Genomic DNA, 21,998 nt, shown 5'->3' on the forward strand with positions numbered 1-21,998 from the left:
CGCTTGTTCACCCAAAATAAATAAATATATTACTGTTCGTCGTTACACCTACTTTTATTATTTTTAATTAATTCCGTCAACTCACCCCAACGGAATAGACTTTTAATTTAATTAAATTTTTCGACTTGTTACAAAATGCACAATATTTTCCTTACTTGTTACCATTGACACAGACTTACTCAGGCACTATTTCTTTTTTTCATAAACTTTAAGGCACAAAAATACTAAATTTATTATACATAAAATGGTGATAAATTCAAATACTGCCCTGAAGGTAACAAGTCCACTTATCTCCTTTTGCACAAATTAAATTTTTCATATTTAACTTGTTACATTCTACACGTAAAACAAAATGTAGCCTTTCAGTGGTAGTGGACTTGTTTCTTTTTGCACAGAGCTAGACATTGGTAAAACAATGAATATCACATGATAAAAAAAATCCGAAAAAATGACTTGTTACCTTTTGCACTGAGGCCGTCCATATAGTGAGGGGAAATCGATTTAAAATATTACAACTGACTCTTAAAAGCCGTAGAGGTGTAGGAAGAAAACAAGTTTCTTGGTTAAAAAACATTCGTGAATGGACTCTTGATATCAAATGCAGGACAATTAGTCCATATTGTAGAAGGTCGAGAAGCCTTCGCAATGGTGATCGCCAACGTCGGATAATTCTAATATGGCACGCGAAGAAGAAGAACGAGAACTATGAGCCGAGTCACTCGAAGTTATATAGACAAGGTATTTAAAAAAAGGTGAGTTTTCACACTTATACACATTGTTGGCATTATCAACCATTTTGAATTTTTAGTTGATTAGTAATAAATACAAAGGGTAAAGATCTCGCAGGTTCTTGTGAACTGAGATGTGGAAGTGACAGAATACAAAATAAGAAACGATAGAGTAGAATCGACAATTGAAATTATTTTAGTTATGTCCTGCACTTACCGGTGCAATCAAACTAAGAGAGTCATTAATATTCAGCGAGGGCGGCAAGGTAGGCGCCGCCTACCCTCTTCAAATGTAGTACAATAATATAAATTATTAATATAAATTACTTATTTCAAAATTGTCATTTATAAGTTTTGACACAATACCTACAATAAAGTAGCAAAAATTATCCAAATTATTTTTAAAAATATCCATAAAATTTTCTCCGTAGTTATAATTATTGTACGCTCCTTGTAGTATTAGTAGTACTGCATAAGATTCTATATTCTTCCTTGGTCAGGCACTTGGAAACGTAGCCTGAAATAGAACGACGCCAACACCGAATTGACGTGCGATCTCTCTCTGTTTACGCGAACTAAAGGTCTGCATAGCGACCGTAGTCCACGATTTTGAAAGAGCGGATAGGCACAGAGTCTTATAGCCGGACCTACAAAATTTTATCAGTTGCTTCTCTTGTGTCTTGTGAAACTGTTTTAAATAATTGTTTTTTGATTTTGGCTGTTATTAGTAGGTTAAGTATTCAATAAAACTAGGTAGGACAATTAAAATTTGTTTATGAAAACTGAATAATAAACAGGCAAATTTGAGATCGGTCTATTGAAAGGCATTTTAATTTTATATTAATTTAGTAATAATTCACTAACGACAAATAAATTTGTGAATAGTTATTTGTCAGTAGTCCATTATATTTTTATTGTGTTTCAATACAATTTGAATAATTTAAAGTTAAACTGACGAATTGTGTTATTAGATTATATAGATAATTAAAAATTTAAAGCGAGGTTAATTATTGTTTACTTATCAATTTATTCGAAGAGTAAATTATTATTTGATACATAAATAAAATAAGTAATATTTGACGTTGTTGAAACGTAGGTGTGTTAGTTTTATTGGTGGAAAAACTTTAGTCATCGAATATGAATATTTTAAACGATGTAATATGCAGTTTGATCGAGACGCCTTTTTCAAGGCGCCAAAATCAAGAAAGATCAGAAATTATTTCAATGGGCCGGCCTTTACCAAATTTAACAATTTTATCAACAGATAAGACAATCGACCATTTTCGAGATCGTTCAAAATGTTTGGGTGAGTCGGGGATATTCAGATTTGAAAAATTTATCAGCTAGTGTAAAAAAACATGAATCTTTAAAAGAACATTTAAACAATTGCTTAGGTTTAAAACGGTTAGAAAAAAATAAACAAACTATTGACAGTGCTTTAGCTGGACAAACTGGACATATTTCTCTATCTAATAAGATATATAATGAAGAAGTTGAAAAAGATTGAAGAAATTGATGTTACAATTCTGTTAGCAAAACAAGAACTTGCATTTCGCGGTCGTGATGAGAACCATAATTCTTCAAACATGGGTAATTTTAAAGAAATTTTTAATTAAGTAGTTAAACGCGATCAGGAAATCCAGGATCATGTTAAAAAATAGAAAGGGTGTTCACGGGTTTGTCAAAAACAATACAAAATGATTTAATAGATTGTCTTGCCGATTACGTAAAAAATGAAATTTCAACAGAAATTAATGAAAGTCAATTTTTTCCTATACTAGCGGACGATACTACTGATATAACCGAAAAATCATAGTGTACTTTAACAATCCGTTTTGTTAACAAAGTTGGTCTGGTAATAGAAAGATTTTTAGGGTTTTTTGATATTAGCGAGAATAGATCTGCAGACGCTCTATATAGTTTAATTTCAAACGTGCTTGAGCCATACGATTACAAAAATAAATTAATTGCTCAATGTTATGATGGTGCAAGTGTAATAGATTACATTTAGTATTGCAAGACGGCTCAAAATGTATTACAAATTGTAGGATATTTTTTGTCGCCTACCCGCATACTGAGGTCAGGAGTCGCCACTGATATTCAGCTATGTGGGGTGCTATTCTTCAAGGTGTGAAAATCTACCAACAAGGGATCTAAGTACCTTGTTTATTTAAGTACACACCGCTGAGCTGAATGTTAATGACTCTCTTAGTTTGCTTGCAGAATTATATATTCCGTTTCTAAAAGTGAATTTGTAGAGGTAAACCGCTCGCTTAATACAATGAAAACAAACGTAAAGACGTACACAGAACCAAACTTATATGGAATCATCCGATATTTCTTATTGTTTCGTGCGAATTAAAAAAAAAAAAACGAACACATGAACTCAAACAATATTTATTTTAAAGCAATTATTTAATTACAAATACATAACAATTAAATACAACAATCAAGTGTTTAAAAAACGAATCGAAACTAGTTGTTTTAAAGTAAATAGCATAAAAAATTTCAATGCAAAACGAATACATTTTTTTTATTTGTTTTCTATTTTTGGTAGTCAGTGTTATCATCTCTAGCCCTTATGCAAGCTTCAATTTGCGTGGGCACGCTCCTAATCAAATTGTCAACATTTTGTTGTGGTAGGTTGCTCCAATCTTCAAGAACAGATTGTACTAGCCGTACGGTATTTTGTGGATTATCCCGGCGAGCTCTAATTTTTCTTTTAAGCATATCCCACGAGGGTTAGGGTTAAGGTCAGGTGAGCAAGCAGGCCACTCAAAACAAGGGATATCTTCTGCTTCAGTGGAGTCTGTAGTCACTCTAATGGTATGTGGATGTACTTTATCATGCATAAAAATGAAATTTTCTCCTGTTACACCTCTTCAAAGCCTAACTAAGCCCTGGCGCATATTGAACCTAGGCGAGTCACAACCTGCGCTGGTGGGACCGGTGACCTGTGCAGTTATTTTTCTAGCGTGCCGCATATTGATCACAAGCTAACCCGACCGTCGGCTGTCGCCGTAACGAATAGAGACGGGCAAAATAAGTGCAAACGTGTAACGGTTACTATTGATACCGGTTCTCAGTGGTACTGAGTACAAATACTGATTACAAAATACTGATGTATCTGATCCTTGTACTGAATTGAGTAGGCAACTAAAGAACGGTAGTTCCGTACATGTAACTAGTAACGTTTTAAAAATATCTTACACGTCCCTAGTAGTCGTAGCGGTATGACTTTCGAAAACATCGAATTTGATCATAAGCGGCTGCATAAAAAGATATCTTACACTGAGTATTCTATTTCTACTTATGTACCTTTATAATAACAAGCATAAGTTAAACACTGCATTGATTGTGATTGCAAAAACGGTTCGCATGCTTTAAATAAGATTTTTGCTGATTATGTTCTTGCTAAAATATTAAATAACACAAAAAATACAATTCACAACCATCATTTAATTTTTAACGATAAACAAAAGTCTAATAAATATATGATGCCAAGTTTAAAATTGATCGACTTTGTCGATAACAGTGTCATTAAAAGATATTTTTTACCATGAATCATTTTCCAATGATTGTGTGGGTTTAGAAATACATACTAAACAATTTTTTGATCTGTATAAAGGAGATTATAATTATAACACATTATGGTAATCCTTATTTTTCAAATAATATGCTCTTGTAAACGCATAACTTTGATTTATTGGCAAAAGCCACACTAACTACAGAGCCGTGCGGTACATCTTTTCAATATGATGCAAGTCTTCGAAATGCCGCCTCTTGAGTATTACAGAAACTTAACTTTTATTTTATTAAATGAACCTACACAAAATGAAGGACATCTTTTATTTTAAAAGCAAAACATACTTTATAGACCTGGATCCGGCAAACTGAAAATTTGTTAGTAGCTTAACGGTGTCTATTCGGACAAACTTTGATGTACAGGAACACAGGAACAGGGGAAGGTTTAATAGTGGAACAGTTTAAAAATTTGGAACGTCACATTACGAAAACGTCTCATGTATTTTGTCGGACAGAACAACCAATCGATTTGTTACCCTTTCATTAAACTCTCATGCAAAAATCAGACTGCTATTACTAACCAACATGATTCCTGTTATTTGACATGTTCTTCCTGTTTCACTCATTAAAATGCCCAGTTAGTGATAAACACCAGTCTAATTTTTCCATGAGAGTTTAATGAAATGGTACCAAATCAATTGGAAGTTCTGTCCGACAAAAATATATGGAACGTTTTTGTAGTCTGACATTCCAAATTTTTAACCTGTTCCACAATTAAAGCTTCCCCTGTTTCAGTGTTCCCGTACATCAAAGTTTGTCTGACGAGACACCGTTAAGCTATTAACAAATTTTCAGCTTGCTATTAATCAACTTTTTGTTGGTACGCGGGATCCAGGCCTAGAAATACTATGTCACAAATGATGGCGTAATCCCTTTTCTATAGGTATAAACATTTTGTAAATATCATTCATTTCTTAAATCTACACATTATCATTAAAAATGATCCATTACTAAAAACCGTTAAGCATACCTGTGAATATCGCATAACCCTCAAATAAAATGTGTCATCATACCGGGCTTGTTCATGCTTAAAAATAAAATATGTAGACAAGATATAAACATATGTAAAAGGTAAGCAGTTTTTGCAACGACAATCCAATCACAATCAGTGTTGTTTATAATAATAGTAATTCCGAACGAGTTCTATTAGCTTTTCTACGTCCATCTCGAAAACAAAACCGCAACTGAGAATTGAGTCACGCGTCCCACGACACCAGAAAACTGTACGCCGATGACAAACGTTCGCATGGCTAGACCTGGCACCGTATTGACTGATATTAGGATGCGCAGAACTCTCTACGCAACTCGCAGGTGCCAGGTTGTGTTCGCTTAGGATCTATTTGCGCCGGGACTAAAGGTTATCAACATACCTGCGAGCGGTTTAAGTTGATTGGATGAAAATTAAAGGATTTTTTTACGGATCACAATCCCCCTCCAGAACATTACACTTCCCCCTTTATATATTGTGAACAGATCTGCCAGTTTTCGTTCTTGCTTGTCTTCCTCAACCTCTAAGTATACGAACTCGTCGGTCATCTGATTTTACACAAATCCTTGCTTTTTCTGAAAATAGCACATTTTGTCAATTCCCAATGTTCCAGTTTTGGTGGCGAAGACACCGATTTAGGCAGTCAATCTTATGCTGCCTGGATAACTCGGGAACCCATAACCATCTACTGCTGTATACTTCTTGGTACAAACTCTTCTTCTTACAAGTACACCTGTGGCTTCCAAAAGCGATCTTTGAAGCTGCAAGTGAGAAATGGTTGGGTCTCTTCTAACTGATTGGACAATAAAACGATCGTGGCGAGCCGTTATTACTTTTTGGCGACTTTCAGTTGCTTTATTTTTGAGATTTCCTAATTCCTGTTACCTACCATAGGTTTTGGATAGAACGCCCTATGTTACGCCTAACTCTATAGCTATGTCCCTCTGAGAACATTCCTTGCCACACAAGACCAATAATCTATCCCCGTTGTAAGTCCGATAACCCCACATAACTTATGTGACATAAGGCATATTTTCGTTTTTGGAAGCAAAAGTTTATTTATTTTCAGCATTTATTTAGTACCGAGCTGTACTATCTGATTTTCTTATCGATTTGTTTATTTTCAATAAAAACCTTTATTCTTCGCAACAATAACAAGTTTTTTCAAAAGAAATAAATATTGCTTTGAAATACATGGTTGATCCATATAAGTTTGGTTGTGCGTATTTCAGACTATTAAGTCGTCATCAGTACGGTGCAATTGCAAGTTAGAATAGGCAGACAAATACTTTGGAAAAGGATTACTGTAGGAGCAATGCGATCAATTTGTGGTAATAGTCTTATGAGTTTTCAGGACAACAACTAACAATACCCACGGAGCTTCAGCTACCTGAGGTAAAGAATGCCAAACGTTCAGAACGTTTAAAACCAGTAAAGTGAAGTTGGTTAACTGGAACCTAATTTTACAACACTTTAAATTATGACGTATGCACAAGACGAAAGACAATTGATGAAGATTCTATCCATATGTAACTTGATCTTTGCAAATCAACTGCAATAGCGGTTAACACCAAAAATGCTTTTCTGTGTAGATGCTTTTGTCAGTAGATTCCAGTTACCGACGAATTTGAGGTAACTGGAACTGGGTACTGTAATTCTGTTTTTGAACCATATACAAAACTTTGAGGCAACTGGAATGTTTTGTAAAACATCAGAAGCACTCGTTTAAAATTTTATTAAATTATTTCAAAAGATAGATGAGAAGCTAAAGATGTATTCTTGAATAGAATAAAAAAACAGTCCTGAACAGATAAAACATGCTTTATTCAAAATTAGTACAGCAACAACAAATGAAATATAAATAAACTAAGGTTCCTCGTTTTCTTTTCCTCTAATATGGTTGTATTTTATAAGATCTTATTGTGAAAATATATTGTTAGGAACTTTTGATCGATCTGGTATACCTGTTTCTAAATTATAGATACCTGTTGCTTGAAATCCATTTATATTGTTCAGTTTAGGCATTAAAAAAATTGTGAAGATATGTAGACTTAGTTTTAGGAATTTTTATTTTTATCCCTTGTCGCTCTCATGGTCTTGAAATGTATGAGTATCATGTGTAATAAGAACCAAAGATATAACAATAAAACACTGAAAACGTTTGTTTTCTATACTTCCACAAAATTTATTACAACTATGTGACTACAGCTGTTTCGGCAGAGTGCCTTTCTCAAGTGATATAGTTTACTATGGGTTTGGCTTTTTAAAGTCTTTAACTGAAGAGGTTGAGGAGTGGGTAGCTGTTTGTCTCGAGTTGGTCATTCAGAATTATATCTGTATTTCTCAATTTATTAATTTCCATAGATTCTAATAAAGATAGCTTAAGTCCCTTAATTTTGAATATGCAGAATTTGAAACTGTTCATTAAAAGAATGATTATGATCAAGAAGATGAAGTGCGTATGTAGAAGTGTCCGTTTTTTTTATGGTTGAAAGCCCTTTTCTGTTCTGCTATCCGTTTGTCAAAGGTTCTCTGCCAGTTTGACCGATGTAAGTTTTCGGACAGTCACCACAAGTTAGTTTGTAAACATCACTCTGTAGTTGTTTTCTCTTTCGGCTCTTATTGTTCTTAATATATTTGCTTAAGTTGTTGTTAGTTCTGAAAGCTGGTGTTATTCCTTTCTTTTTTATGTATCTGGCTATTTTTGTTGTTATCTTGCCAGTATATGTGATAGAGCAGAAGGTACTGGGTTCTTTCTGTGGGGGTGGATAGACTAATTTCAGGGCTTTCTTATGGAGTTTTTGGTTTAAAATTTTGTTAATTGTTTGTTCGTTATAGCCATTGTTTACTGCTATTTGTTTAATGATGTTCAGTTCTATCTCGAAGTTATTTTTTGACATGGGAATTTCTGTCAGTCTATGTATCATGCTATGGTAGGCTGCTAATTTGTGTTGTGTAGGATGGGATGGTGAATTGTGTATAGTTGTGTCAGCATGGGTATGTTTATGATATACGGAGAATTCATGTTTGTTGTGTAGTCTGGCAATTGTTACATCTAGAAAGTTTATGGACTTATTCTGTTCTGTTTCTATTGTAAACTCAATATTAATACTATGAAGTGAATTAATGTATGATAGAAATTGGTCAAGTTGTCTGTTAGTTCCTGTAAAGCATACTAGTATATCGTCCACGTATCTCCACCAATTTACACTTTAATAAGGGCCTTAAGCTATCTTTATTAGAATCTATGGAAATTAATAAATTGAAAAATACAGATATAATTCTGAATGACTAACTCGAGACAAACAGCTACCCACTCCTCAACCTCTTCAGTTAAAGACTTTAAAAAGCCAAACCCATAGTAATCTAAATCACTTGAGAAAGGCACTCTGCCGAAACAGCTGTAGTCACAGAGTTGTAATAAATTTTGTGGAAGTATAGAAAACAAACGTTTTCAGTGTTTTATTGTTATATAAAATGAACTTCCATTAAGTAACATTCGAATCCATCAAGAACCAAAGATAAACGTTAACATATCAAACTATCAGTTACATTATAATTATGTTTGGTAACTGGAATCTACAGACACAGTTACCCGAAAATTTGAGTTCCAGTTGCCTCATATATAGAATTTTACCGGGGCAACTTGAACCTGGAAAAAATATTAAAAGGAAAAAAATGGTATATAGATACTACGAAAGGCAACCATTAATTATTCATCCATTTGTCTATCATTTTTGCTGTTATAAATTATTTAAAATAAGGCTGTATATCTTCGACTGCTCCCTTAAACGATTATATAATATACTCCCTGCATATGTTCTCATTACAATACGTTATCTATTCTTTTTCTCGTAGGCATATTTCAGTGCGTCACTTTTTTTCGATTTCTTTCTAACGCATTAAATTGTACGTGACAGAAAAAAAGGCACGTCCGTGATTACAGACATTTATAACATTTATTCTAGTTCGTCGATAGATGGCGCTATAATCGAAAAAAAAATTTACGAATTATATAATATATCTACGAATATAATCTGCACAATTTATAAGACTATACAAATCAAAGAAAATGTCATGTTAGAATAAATGTTATAAATGTGTATTATCACAGACTTACCTTTTTTTCTATCATTTGGGACGCACTGAAAAATGCCTATGAAAAGGACCATACCATGAAAGTAAACTACTAGAAGATCAAATTTAATATATCAAGTCTAGAACTTGTTTTTATAAATGTACAATCCCATACAAGGAATTTTAATTCTATTATTGCAATATAAAGTGTCTTATTAGTCAATTTATTCAAAAGTAACTTTCTGATACTTATACTTAACTACTGTGTCTCCTAAGCAATATTTTTTTGTAGTTTTTTAATCCATGTTGTGCACCAAGGTTATGTATGTCTTAACATAATTATGATTACATTTACATCAAGCTACGCATTATTTTTTAGATCCCGAAGCGTCATCTAGCGGCAGTTCTCGTGCTGAACGTTTAGCTCGAAGAAATGCTACTGAGGAAGATTGAAAGGAACTGCCTATAAAGAAAAATCTAGCGTGGATTATTTTATAAAAAGTTCTACGTTGCTAGTTAATTGTATTCTCTTCAGAATTTTATCCATATTTTAGATATATTTTGAGATAGAGAGCTGACAACTGGCTATCGCAATTCCAAATTTGTCTATTAATTGTATACGAGTATTGATCGTAGATTTTGGAAAAGGATTTACATATTTTGCTCTATAAAATATTTAAAATTGCGATGTTGTCAGTTCTTTTTCATAAACGGACCAATACCGAATCGGTAGTGTCTTGTAAGACAAAAGTGTGTAGAAGTTTGGAATAAATGTCATAGTTTTTTCAAAAGCAGTTCAATCGAAACACCTGTATTGTCAGAGTATTCTTATTTGTACAAAGTACTACCACTACTTCAAAAGTACAGAGTACTTTTACGAATTATTAGCAATTTTAAAATTTTTGTTATCAAATGTTAGATTTTAGTTAATAACACATGCGTTTGTCAATTAAAATTGTTACATTGATTAGTATAATTATACTATCATCAATGTAAAGTTCTTTCGTCCAACTGTTATTAGATTACATTTCTTTCGTTTTTTTGTTTATATCCTTCAGTTTCTTTCTTGACTGGATTTACAACTCGGGGTGAGTCTTTTCTCTTGCGCTTCCATTTCTTATTGTTTTACCCCAATCCTAGATAAATCGACAGTATTATCCATCCACTCTCCTGTCCATTCATCACTTCGAGGACCAAATGTATTCTCCACTTTGGATCTTTTTAATATCCCAAGAATTTTATACCGATGCCAGATCTAAGTACATTATAGGTTTGTCCCAACTCGATACAAAACCGTTCTTGAATCGTTACGCGCATGCGCAATAACGAACAATTATGCGCAGTAACACATTTTTCGTTACTGCGTATACTCGTAACCGTTCAAGAACGGTTTTGTATCGAGTTGGAACAAACGTTTTGTCTCTTGCTAATATTGCCAGTTTCAAATAAACTGTAGGATTTTGCACATTCTGACTATTTGTGTGAAACGTTGATCATGATATTGGATTCTATTTTTTATTCTGTTTTTGTTCATACTTTTCTTAAGTGCTATGAAGGTTTCACAATTTTTTTGTTAAATGCCTTGATAGTTTTAAGATCTAGAAAAAAAAGTCTATACTGTATTTGACATAAACACAATTTTGCGACCTCTGTCTCAATTATTTAATATACGTACTCACAAATATCATTACCTCTTTCCATTCCTAGTGTTTATAGTGCTTCTTCTGTTATGGCTTTTGCTCGAGATCCTTCCATTTTCATTTCTGTTAATATGATTATTAACAGAAATCATATGATTATTTCATTCCCTTGGGCAATTTATTTCTTTTGACGTTGTCTAGGCTTGTTAAGCTGTGGTTAAGCGCCCACTCAAAATAAACCTTACGTAACTTAAGACTTGTTTGAAGTCTACAAAGACGATCTTTAGTTCTATATTTTAAACCTTTTCAGAGCAGCCGTCTCCAAAGTCCGAATAGCTATGTCGATTGCCGACTTCTGTCGCGAAGATAGTTGGTATAATTTGTTAGTTCTTCCTTCTTAGATATTGTCATTATCTTCAAACATTTCTTCTGCTTCTCATATCCTGAATATTAATTTATAGATACTCGTTAATAACTTTGTACCTCCGTGTTTAATTAATTCATTAGATATTTCATCACGACCGAGTGTTTATTGTTCTCTATTCCATATTCTTTTTCTTTCGGGTTTCCTCTATTTTTCTATAGTTCAGTGAAATGAGGTTTCCATATTCTTTTGTAGATATCAATAACCGGTGTACATTTTCTTTTTTAGGTGCTATGCGCTTGGTGGTATCTTCTTTTGTTTTGTCTTATTTTGCCATTTTCATTGCCTCAATGTCGGATATTACTAGAAAATAGCCGTTGCCTACATTTGCTCCTCTTTCCTCCTAATTTTTCTTTGCTGTCTATATTAAATCTGACATATGCAAATAACACGTAGGTAACACTTTCACATATTCATATTATGCAAAGTTTAATCAAAATTTAACTTCAAAAGAAATTTTGGTGATACTTGCATTGTACTCTAACATTTTGACATTTATTCCTTACTTTATAATCATACTGTAGTTACACACACCATCAATGTCTAGGGATGTTTAATACAATATCTATATTGAAATCTCTTTCTTCGTTCTGTAAAATGACTAATTTGAAAATATTACGTTTTTACACATACTTAATGGAAAAAATAGTATTCAATAATAATTATTTATGAAACAGTTCGTGAAGTATGCTTTTTTGCGAACGCACGCGATGTTTAGAGCACGAGCGACAGCGGAGCGAGTGCTATACATCGCGTAAGTTCGCAAAAAGTACTTCACGCACAGTTTCATACAATATTTTATATACGATAAACAAATAAAAAAACTAACTCTTCGTCACTGGAATTCATTTCTATTCTACAATTTTTAGAACTTTGATATTTAAAAATTCTAACTTCTTTCAAACCACAAAACTGTCAAAACTTTTGTTGTAATTTATTGCTCATTATGTCATCACCATGACAACGCGAAAGTTAAGGATATTTGATTATATGAAAGTTTTCCAAAAAACAGTGCGAAAAAGTAAATCCCATTTAAAATACATTATTACTTCACGCACACTTTAAACCCTTCACGCACTGCTATCTATAATGACAATTTTCACATACTAAAAACTACGTAGAGTAGATAAACACTTTTATCTACTCTACGTCATATTATGTATAAGTTTTTAGTTTGTGAAAACTGTCATTATAGATAGCAGTGCGTGAAGGGTATAAAGTGTGCGTGAAGTAACAATGTATTTTAAATAGGATTTACTTTTTCGCACTTTTTTGGTCACACTTTCATATAATCAAATATCCTTAACTTTCGCGTTGTCATGGTGATGACATATATGAGCAATAAATTACAACAAACTTTTGACAGTTTTGTGGTTTGAAAGAAGTTGGAATTTTTAAATGTCAAAGTTCTAAGATTGTAGAATAGAAATGAATTCCAGTGACGAAGAGTTAGTTTTTTATTTGTTTATCGTAGATAAAATATTGTATGAAACTGTGCGTGAAGTATTTTTTGCGAACTTACTCGATGTATAGCACTCGCTCCGCTGTCGCTCGTGCTCTAAACATCGCGTGCGTTCGCAAAAAGCACGAACTGTTTCATAAATAACTATTTTGAACTATGCAGAGTTTTATAATAATATTGTTATCAATAGGTATAATTGGTTTAACAACAATAGTAAGACCTGATGTAACAACGGTTGTATATGAAGTCTAAACAATTAGAAAAGGAACTAGCAGGAGAAAATATAACAAAAATTCAGTATTTATATGTTGAAACACAGTTTCAAAATATGAATTTTACACATATTGAATAGAGGCAAATGAGTTTTTAGATTTGTAAAATTAGGACATTGTAGAAAAAATAAAACGAGCAAAACACAAAAACATAATCACCAGTTACAAAAAGTAACAATAATGGTGATGATTAATCTTTGATAATAACACAATCTTCATCAGTATTCCTTGGGTTTGTATTGCTTCCAGGAAGATCGTATTTCTCTGGATTGACTGAAAAATCAAAGGAAATGGAAATGGATCAAAGGTTCATTAACTTATAGTTTTTAGCAAGATTTGTTTAAAACAATGAATTTTGTTATATTTGTACTTATTTATTTGCTTGCATCTCTGTTTATACGGAACTAGACAATTCTTTCCTTGATCTCTTCATGCTGAAATAAAAATAGAAATTATATATTTTATTCCCGTTTTTCCCGCAAACATTAAAGTTTCCTGTCAACTCATTCTTCTTAAAGTGACCTCTTCTTAATGGAGATTGGCTACTACAATTTCCAACTCTTCTCTGTCTTCAGCTGTTCAAAATTTAGCCCTGCCCATTGTCGGATGTTTCTTAACCACGATAGTCTTTTCCTTCCTAGACTTCTTTTGATCTCGATCTTTCCTTTCACTATTAGTGGAGCATATTGGTTATTTCTGAGTATGTGACCTAGGTAGGTATGTTGTTTTTCTAACTTTCACTGTGTTGAAAAGTTCTCTTTCCTTGTCTATTTTATGCAGCACTTTTAACTTAGATTAACATTTCAAAGGTCTCCAATTTATTAGGGTTCATGTTTTAAGGGTCCACTGCTTAACTTCATAGAACAGAGTCGACCAGACGTAGCATTTTGATAAACATAGTAGTTTTATTCGAGAGTCTAACAGCAGTCTTTTTGATTTTTTCGAAAGATTTTGTGGCCTTTTCTATTTTTGATCTTATTTCTAGATCAAGATTAAGGCTGCTATTGATTTAATATCCCAGGTACTCAAATTTATTAACCTGTTCTAAAATGTGCCCGTTTATTGTGCAAGGTTAAGGTCAGTGGCGGATCCAAGGGGGGGCGATGGGGGCAATCGGCCCCCCCTCTCAAACCAAGTGATTTAATTTTTTTTTCAAACAGATAATTAAGGTGATACAGTAGCGATCAACAGGTAGCAACGAACGCGGTCCAAGATTTCGAAAGTTCTGCGAACTTTCAAAAGTGAGGCAACAGTGCGTCGGTAATTCGACACTGACAGTTTATACCATCAAAAACAATAATTTTTATACACATAGGCGCGAAATGTTGCCAAGTCAGTGATGTTCGATTTCTTGTTATAAAAAAATCGATTTTTAGTAGTTCCAAGATTAGACAAAATCTAGGCATGGGATAAAAAGTTTATTTGAAGAAAGTGAAGTGAAGTGAAGAAACTTTTTTCAATATTTTATTTAGTTATAGAGTAATTTCCACATACTAACATATTTCTGAAATTGGGCTCTGTTCCGCCATTCTCTATTATATTACGAATATGTGTGCCAAATATCTCGACAAAATATTCAAAATTAGAGCCGCAATCTTGAAACGCGTTTGTTGCTACCTGTTGATCGCTACTGTTTCCTCTTAAACATTTTTTATAATAAATTTTATAATATTGACTAAGATATATGTATTAAATACATATATCTACTTATATAAATATATACATAAATGTAAATATAAATTTTATATTATATGAATTATAAATAAATTTTATTAGTACAGGACAAAACGTTCACCTCAGTCTCAAGCCGTAGTAGAGGATGGATAGCAATGTTCACCTCGAACATAGGCCCAAACAAAGACTGGACAAGGATCACCTCAGAGATATCGACCAAAATGCCTCAGACCCTGTGGTACCGAGGTAAAAAAGGAGGAAGGCCAGGAAGATACCTACGGGAGCCACACATCCCTCTCCAGCCCCTCCCAAAACAAAGGTGAAGGTGCCCGCATCAGAGTCTGTCAATAGTTCCACCTCCAAAAGTGGACAGGAACCGACAGGCGCCGATGTGAACCGCCTTCGCCCAAGCACTTCCACGGAAGGCACGCTGCAGAAGCACAAGGAAGAACGCAGCAGCGGAAACGCCACTGCCCCCTCCCAAAGCTTCGCGGAAGCCGCCGTGACACACCTTAGGGTCGCTATCGTAGATTAGGTAAACCCGTAAGGCAAGGTCACTCGGTCACAGCCGACCGGGAAGACCTTATCAAACGCAGCCTGAGGGAGGAATTAGACAGAGCAATCTTGCCCAACTCCAATAGTCAAGCAAAAGCACCCACGATTAAATCGTGGACCTATTCTGGTGAGATCATCAGAGTAGTATGTGGTGACGACTGAGTGGCTGGAAAAGGTTATAGATGACTTCAAACCGTGGGAGGAAGCATCACTAGCTGTTGTAAGTCAGGATAAGCTCCCGAAGCTTACCAAAGCCTCTCTATGGACCTCGGGGGATGTTACTACCACTTTCGATGTCTCAGAAAGAGTGCTGCAGAGGCTAACGACGTAAAGTCCAGACGTTACGAGATGTGCACGTAATGTCAGTGTGTGTAATGTCAGTTACGAGATAGTGCACCTTCCACCACGAGGTAAAGACTGATCCGAACGGACACCTGTTCGTCTTTGGAATCGGAGACGAGGACATGGCTGTCGTTAAGAAAATACCAATGAGGCTGAGCTACGCGTCCACCTCATTGACTCTAAAAGCAAGCACCAAAAAAATGAAGGGCACCTCCTCGAAACCAGGGAGCTCAGCTACTCGGCAGCCGGAGACGGTCACTGAGCCTGTGACACCCATGGTCCACAGCAGGACGACGACCATCAGATGGTGGTCGACAAACCCTGCAGAGGAAGCGCAAAGTGACTAAGGCTGCCGCCTCCTCAATTGAGGAGGAAATGAACGCCTAAAAGAATTAGTACGACACCTTTGCCATGGCCAAGGACATCGGGAAAAAGGTAATTATTATTCAATGCAATCTCCAACACAAAAAGGTGTCAACGGCGACAATCTGCCGTTACCTGGATGTAACGGAGAATGCAATAGCATTAATCCGAGAACCTTGGAGAACTAAGACCAAAATAACTGGTTTTAGCAGTCTAAATGGTCAAATCTTCAGCTTACAAAACAACCGACAACCGAGAACAGCAATATATGTTCCCAGAAAAATCAAAGCCTTCCCCTCGTGAAGTTTTGCACCTCAGACATAACTGCGGTTAAAGTAAAATTCCCATGGTCAAAAGGCAAAAATAGAGTTAATACTAGCATCGGTCTATCTACCCTCAGATGCAGCCACCGTACCACCAACAAAGGAGATGGAAGATCTGGTAGACCATTGTCTCAGCCAAAAGGTAGAACTTATGACCAGGAAAAACTTATGCTGGAGAGTTGGTTTTTTAACTGGCCATTGTAACTAAGGAAACACCTCCAGATACTGGGGCTAGTAGACACACCTCTGTGCAGGAAGTGTAAACGAGACGACGAAACTGTCGAGCATGTTCTATATGAATGGCTGGAGTTTTCGTCAATACGAGAGTATGCGTTCGGCGAGCCTTGACCTACGCCGACATAGGGGAGTTGTCCCCTGGTTATTTTTCCACGTTCCTGGAAATGGTAGAATGGACAATGAGCTAAGGAGGACAGCCCCCTGGGAGGATGCACAATGGGTCAATTGTGGCCTAAGTGCTGTGGGACTTGACTCGCCCTTCGTATTCTAATGATACAGAGATAGTACGGGACTTTTCCGGTGGGCCGGTAGGCTAAAAAAGGCCGGCTTAGTAGAAAATTATCTAAACATTTAGCCGATCGGCCCCCCCTCTTAACACTGCTGAATCCGCCGCTGGTTAAGGTACATTTTGGTTTTTTCAGATTGACATCACTTTGGTTTCTTAATGGTAATTTTTATAATTGATGGATTCGACCGTTACTTGATGGAAGTTCATTTTATCTACAATAAAACACTGAAAAGGTTTGTTTTCTATACTTCCACAAAATTTATTATACCTATGTGACTACAGCTATTTCGGCAGAGTGCCTTTCTCAAGGGATTTAGTTTACTATGGGTTTGCCTTTTTAAAGTCTTTAACTGAAGAGGTTGAGGAGTGGGGAGCTGTTTGTCTCGAGTTGGTCATTCAGAATTATATCTGTATTTTTCAGTTTATTAATTTCTATAGATTCTAAAAAAGATAGCTTAAGGCCTTTATTTTGAATATGCAGAATTTGAAACTCTTCATTAAAAGAATGATTATGATCTAGAAGGTGAAGTGCGTATGTAGAAGTGTGTGTTTTTCTATTGTTGAAAACCCTTTTGTGTTCTGCTATCCGTTTGTCAAAGGTTCTGCCAGTTTGACCGATGTAAGTTTTCTGACAGTCACCACAAGTTAGTTTGTAGACACCACTCTGTAGTTGTTTTCTCTTTCGGCTATTATTGTTCTTAATATATTTGCTTAAGTTGTTGTTAGTTCTAAAATTTGGTGTTATTCCTTTCTTTTTTTTTACTCACTACAGAAATTATCCTATCCACCACCACAGAAATAACCCAGTACCTTCTGCTCTATCACATATACTGGCAAGATAACAACAAAAATAGCCAGATACATAAAAAAGAAAGGAATAACACCAGCTTTCAGAACTAACAACCACTTAAGCAAATATATTAAGAACAATAAGAGCCGAAAGAGGAAACAACTACAGAGTGGTGTCTACAAACTAAGTTGTGGTGACTGTCAGAAAACTTACATCGGTCAAACTGGCAGAACCTTTGACAAACGGATAGCAGAACACAAAAGGGCTTTCAACAATAGAAAAACAGACACTTCTACATACGCACTTCACCTTCTAGATCATAATCATTCTTTTAATGAAGAGTTTCAAATTCTGCATATTCAAAATAAAGGCCTTAAGCTATCTTTATTAGAATCTATGGAAATTAATAAATTAAAAAATACAGATATAATTCTGAATGACCAACTCGAGACAAACAGCTCCCCACTCCTCAACCTCTTCAGTTAAAGACTTTAAAAAGCCAAACCCATAGTAAACTAAATCACTTGAGAAAGGCACTCTGCCGAAACAGCTGTAGTCACATAGTTATAATAAATGTTGTGGAAGTATAGAAAACAAACGTTTTCAGTGTTTTATTGTTAGGTAATTTTTTTACCAAGCTGTTCACAGATCGGGTTGGTCCTGTCAATGAGTCGTTGTAGGCCCAAATCGGAATCCGCCATAACACCGTATCATCGGCGTATAACATGATGCTGTTGATATTTACGCCATTCACCTTGACTCCATCCTTGGAATCCTCCAGTGCCTCCTTAAATAGAAACTCGGCATAAAGATTAAATAGCAAGGGTGACAACACATCCTTGTCTAACTCCCATACTAATTTCTACTCCTGCAGATGTGGAACCTTCGATCAACTCATTACCCGTTGTATATCAGCCATTTTTAAATATGTACGAAATTTTATTATTAACAAATTAGTCATTTTCGAAAATATAAATAAAAATGTTAAAATGTCCCTAGATATCGTTGATGATTGTAATTTTCGATTGTACTCATTTATTATCTTAAGTACTTTATTTATTTTAGTAATATGTGAGAAAAGGTTTTTTCAAGATGGTATGGGTTAGAGACAAAAAATACAGAATGTTGCACTATTGTAAAGAAAACAGTATAGAATAGACTTATTACTATGTATGTGTTTTTTTCTCTTAGCGATTTTAGCCCTGTTTCTAAATACAGAATATAAAATATATATGAGCAGATTAAATATTTTTTTTCAGTGTTACTACTATATACGCAGTTATTTATTTGCCGTATTTATTTTTATATTGACATCAATTTTGTTGGATTTATAATCAATTCAGGAAATAAATTGTAATCCTAGTCTTTTTGTCATTATTTTCGAGTAAACGCTGAATTTTTAGTACAATAAAGAACATACAAAGATTTTGTACATGGATTGTTATTGTTAATGTAAAAACTCGGTTCGGTAGCTCATATGTGAGTGTGTCCTGCAGTCCTACGGAATGAAGTGAGTTCTTTTTCCCTACAAGTAGAAAAATAAAACATATTTAAACAAAAAACTGCAGGAAAATACAACTGGAAACAAAAGAAAAATTGAATACGAATCAATCAGAACCTACAAGCTCAGAAACAAAGAGATTGCCCTATGATACAAAGAAATGGTTGATTTAGAAATAGCATTTCTGGAAAATGCAAATGATAATAAGAACGTAGAACAAAAATGGCAAGCATTTAAAAATATATTATTGGAAGCGGCGAAAAAGTATGTGGGATTTGTAAAAAGAATAACAAGGTAAAAATAAACAAACTGAAATAAAAAAGTGAAAATTAAGAAAAAACTTTGGAAGAATTATTTAGGAAACAAAACGGGAAATAACTACAACAAATACAAAGAGGCAAGAACGACAGTAAGAATATGATAAAAACAGAAAAGGAAAAGAGTTGGTATCAATTTGGACAATAGCTGGAATACAGTAGCAAAGAAAATCAAAAACTTTTTTACAGAACATTAAAAACCCTGAGAACAGACAAACCTAGTAACGATATAAGGATTGAAAACAAAGAAGGAAAAATAATCACAAAAGAATAAGAAATGATTGAAAGATGGCGGCAACGCTTCCAAGAATTATTAACTATCACAAAAGAGGATAGGAATGAAGATAACAGTAAAGCAATAGGTAGTGAAGAGCAGAGGACAAGCATCGAGATAACGATCGAAGATACATTGGAAGCAATAGTCAAACTTAAAAACGGAAAGGCGCCCGGACATGACCATATACCACTGAAAATGCTGAAATACATGGGAATGAAAGGTATAAAATAATTAGCCGAAATATTCAAAGAACCATGTTAACACGAAACAATAGAGAAGAACTGGGAGAGGGAAATAGGCTATTGATTATGTTCAAAATATGAGAGCTAAAAGGAACTACAACGTTGACGGGATTTTATTGTCTCATTAGTCAATGGATCTCTAAATTTGAAAAAACCGCAGAGTGCTACCATTTAAATGGGTGCGTTTTTGAGAAATCGATGAATTAGTCCCTAGGCAAAGGTGAATTAGGGTGAGTCCTATGCACTTTTGGTACAAATACGTATACAGGAGAATAGTTCCAGGTTAAAATTACTATCGAAATATTACATTTTAAAGTCAGAATTATTTTTATTTACAAAAATATATTCAAAAGACAACACGACAAACAACACGAAAGAAAGCAATTTTGTTTTTTGTCCCATAACTTTTTTCCACGTTAATTTACTTACAACTTAAGCCGTCCTCTTGTACCTTACGGTGTCGAGGTAAGTGGAGAAATCAGACGTCTCCATGCCTTTCGGTCAGTAGCTAGTCTTTCTGCTTCTCTCCACCCAATATTCCTTTTTACGCAAGCCTTTCCAATATCTGCGTTCCACGTTCTTGCTAGCCTGCCTCTTCTTCGTTTGTTGTCGGATGCCGCTTTCCATACCCTCTTTACAGTTCTACCTTCACCCATTCTCGCCATATGTCCGAACCACGATAACTGTTTCGTTTCAAGTCTGTCTAAGGTCCTTCGAATACCGCAACTTTCACGTATGTCTTCATTTATTATACGATCACGTCTGCTCACCCCGGATACCGCACGTAAATATCACATTTCGCATGCTTGAATTTTACTACGGATGTTGTCATTCATTGTCCACGTTTCACTACCGTAGAGTAGCACCGGCTCGTATACAGTTTGGAACACTTTCATTTTTGTTTTCAGGCTTACTTCTTTCTTCCTAATAAAACTTTTATTTAGCGCATAGTACAATTTTGTTGCACTCATTACCCTGCTGTTTATTTCTGGTTCTATATTTCCTTGTCCATTCATTGTTAATCCTAAATACTTGAAGTCCTCTACTTGTGTAATGGTCTCATTATTCAGCTTTACATTTATATTTTCTTTAGTTTTCGATATTACTAAAGCTTCTGTTTTTTCAATATTTATTTTCATCCCAAATTTCTTAAAGGCTTCATTCCAAACATTCACATTCACTTGCAAGTCTTTTTCTGATTTTGCCACAATTACCAGGTCATCGGCATATATCAACTCTGACACGTGAACTTGTTGAAGTTTATACACCCCTACCCTAGTTCTTTTTACCTTACCCCTGCATTCTTTTGCAATTTCGTCCATTAGAGTGATGAATAACAAAGGACTCAGAACACCACCTTGTCTTACACCTGTCCTTGTGTAGAATTCTAGAGATGAGCGATTTTTCGTTCTTACATTATTACGTGTACATTTATATATACTCTTTATCGCTTGGAATAACTTAGGTTTCACATTTCTACGGTTTAATATTTCCCAGATCTTGTTACGTGGCGCCCGATCAAATGCTTTTTCCAAGTCCACAAAACATAGAAACAACTTACTGATATGTTGTAGGGCTTTTTCTGATAACTGTCTCACCGTGAATATGAGATCGGTTGTACCTCGCCCTGGCCTAAAGCCGCATTGGCTGTCATCCAGTGTGGCCTCGATATTTTCTTGCAGCTTTTTCTCTAGTATTATTTCGTAGATTTTACTAGCAATTACCAACAATGATATTCCCCTGTAGTTAGAACACTTATGTTTATCACCTTTTTGTGTAATGGTAGAATAGTGGCAAGAGTCCAGTCTCTAGGTATGCATCCGGTATGCCAGCAGCTCCTTATGATTTTCCATAGTAACTGTAATCCTTCTCCTTCCATATATTTAATTAGCTCAGCCTTAATATTATCGTG

The 21,998-nt window shown here is 34.8% G+C and overlaps 1 protein-coding gene across 3 annotated transcripts in view; it reads left to right on the forward strand.

Moving 5' to 3' along the window:
• The window catches only part of LOC126892355 (MOG interacting and ectopic P-granules protein 1), a 257,232-nt gene extending 246,634 nt beyond the window's left edge, over positions 1 to 10,598 (forward strand). For all 3 annotated transcript variants that reach the window (XM_050661874.1, XM_050661873.1, XM_050661875.1), the window contains one exon: positions 9,758 to 10,598. In XM_050661874.1, the coding sequence (XP_050517831.1) occupies positions 9,758 to 9,831 (74 nt within the window). In that variant the 3' untranslated portion in view covers positions 9,832 to 10,598. The remainder of the gene's footprint in view (positions 1 to 9,757) is intronic.
• The last annotated feature ends 11,400 nt before the right edge of the window (positions 10,599 to 21,998 follow it).

The sequence above is a fragment of the Diabrotica virgifera genome, chromosome 9 (assembly GCF_917563875.1).
Source record: "Diabrotica virgifera virgifera chromosome 9, PGI_DIABVI_V3a".
Classification (NCBI taxonomy): domain Eukaryota; kingdom Metazoa; phylum Arthropoda; class Insecta; order Coleoptera; family Chrysomelidae; genus Diabrotica; species Diabrotica virgifera.